At 54.3% G+C, this 1,535-nt stretch overlaps 1 protein-coding gene across 1 annotated transcript in view; it reads right to left on the reverse strand.

The window, feature by feature from the left end:
• LOC110331893 (alpha-N-acetylgalactosaminide alpha-2,6-sialyltransferase 1-like) overlaps positions 1–1,535 on the reverse strand; it is a 7,433-nt gene that overhangs the window by 1,703 nt on the left and 4,195 nt on the right. Inside the window, exons 3-5 of the mRNA XM_021212752.1 lie at positions 1,212–1,529; positions 250–418; positions 1–157 (exon numbers count right to left, since the gene is read on the reverse strand). The exon at positions 1–157 is cut by the window's left edge and continues 2 nt beyond it. Coding sequence (XP_021068411.1) covers positions 1–157; positions 250–418; positions 1,212–1,529 — 644 coding nt within the window. The remainder of the gene's footprint in view (positions 158–249; positions 419–1,211; positions 1,530–1,535) is intronic.

Raw genomic sequence — 1,535 nt, forward strand, 5'->3', positions numbered from 1 at the left:
TGGCTGTCTATCTCCTGGCCAACACGTGAATCATTCAGGATGCCCCCATTGCCCACTACAGCACAGGTGATACAGGTGGAGTACCCAGTGGGGAGGCTGGCAAGGAGGAGCTGCTGCTGGCGAACCGGAGGGAAGCGGGTCACCACCTTCTCTACCACTGGAACAGAGCAGGGCTCCGTTCAGAGCCCGGGAATGAGGCCGAACCAAGACAGGTAGCCAGCCACCCTGTGCCCTGAAGTAAGCACTCACGAGACTGATTGAGTTCCATGAAGCCAAAGGGTGGAGCGAAGTACTCTAGACGGTTCCACTCACTCTGGGAGAAGCGTCCAGAGTCCAGGAACAGAGTGATGTTGGGCAGAAAGATATTCTGTAGCCATGGTGACTTGGAGGCCTTGATCTTCACAGAACCAGAACAGGTCTAAGTGCAGGAAGACATGGAAAGGTCAGGCAATGGGGTGGTCCTGGAAAGCATCAGCCAGGGGCTGGGTGGGATTCATTAGACAAAGACTGGGCTGGGGGATACAGGTTGCAACTTCCTGCCCCCTACTCTCTCTTTCACTCTGGACCCCAGGGTCTGACTTCTAAATTCTCCATGTCTAAGTCTACCCTGGTCAAAAAAAGCAGGCCCCCTCAACTCCAAAGCAGCTACACCTTGCAATTCTGACAGCCACATGGCCATGCACTGCTCCCTTGGGATGTGACCCTGGGCTGTGTGTATACACAAGCAGGTTTTCAGTATTTCCATCAAGGCAGGGGTAAGAAGGATTAGGGTGGTGACATGAGCATGAGGGCTTGGAGCTTTTCTCAAGTCTGAGGGACAGTGAAGGATCCTGAGTGGGCTATCCAGGGATGGCAGTGTCACTGGGAAGGGAGCAGCTGAGCACTAGGCTGTGTCATCCTGTCTGCTAGTCACATGACTATAGAATAAGGGATCATGTACTGGACCCCAGAATTGCCCGCACTCCCTTCTCACAGAATGTTGACCTGCCCCAGGTCTTCTTCAAGGGGTCCCACACAAATCCCGTCCAGCCACAACTTGGTGAGTTATGCAGACCTTCATTCTGGACCTGCCTTCTCCTGCATGACTTTGGCTGTTACAAGAAGGAAGGATGAAGGATGTGCCAGTTTCAAGTGTCAGGCAGAGCACAGGAGGAAAAGGGCTGCCTGGGGTGGTGGTATAGTGAAGAATCACCGGGAAGGTCCAGACTCACCGTCCGCAGGCTGCCCACATCCAAGCTATATTCTTCCTCAAAATCCCACCGAGGCTCAGACTTGAAGTCGGAGGCCTTCAGCCTTTGGCCTCTTCGTGTGGTGGGGTGTGGGGGAGAAGCAGGGGATTTGGGAGCCTGGAGCACTTTCTTCTTAGCTGGTGAAGCTCCTGTGGCCAATGGTCTCTTCCTTGTTGGCAGTGCTCCTGTCGCTTTGGGTTTGTTGTCCAGGTGTTCTGGCACAGGCGTCTTTGCAGCAGGCTCTGCCTTGCTCTGAGGATTCTCTGGGGCCGGCCTTATGGTCTCCAACTTCCTCTTCTCCTTCCC

Source organism: Mus pahari, chromosome 14 (assembly GCF_900095145.1).
Source record: "Mus pahari chromosome 14, PAHARI_EIJ_v1.1, whole genome shotgun sequence".
Classification (NCBI taxonomy): domain Eukaryota; kingdom Metazoa; phylum Chordata; class Mammalia; order Rodentia; family Muridae; genus Mus; species Mus pahari.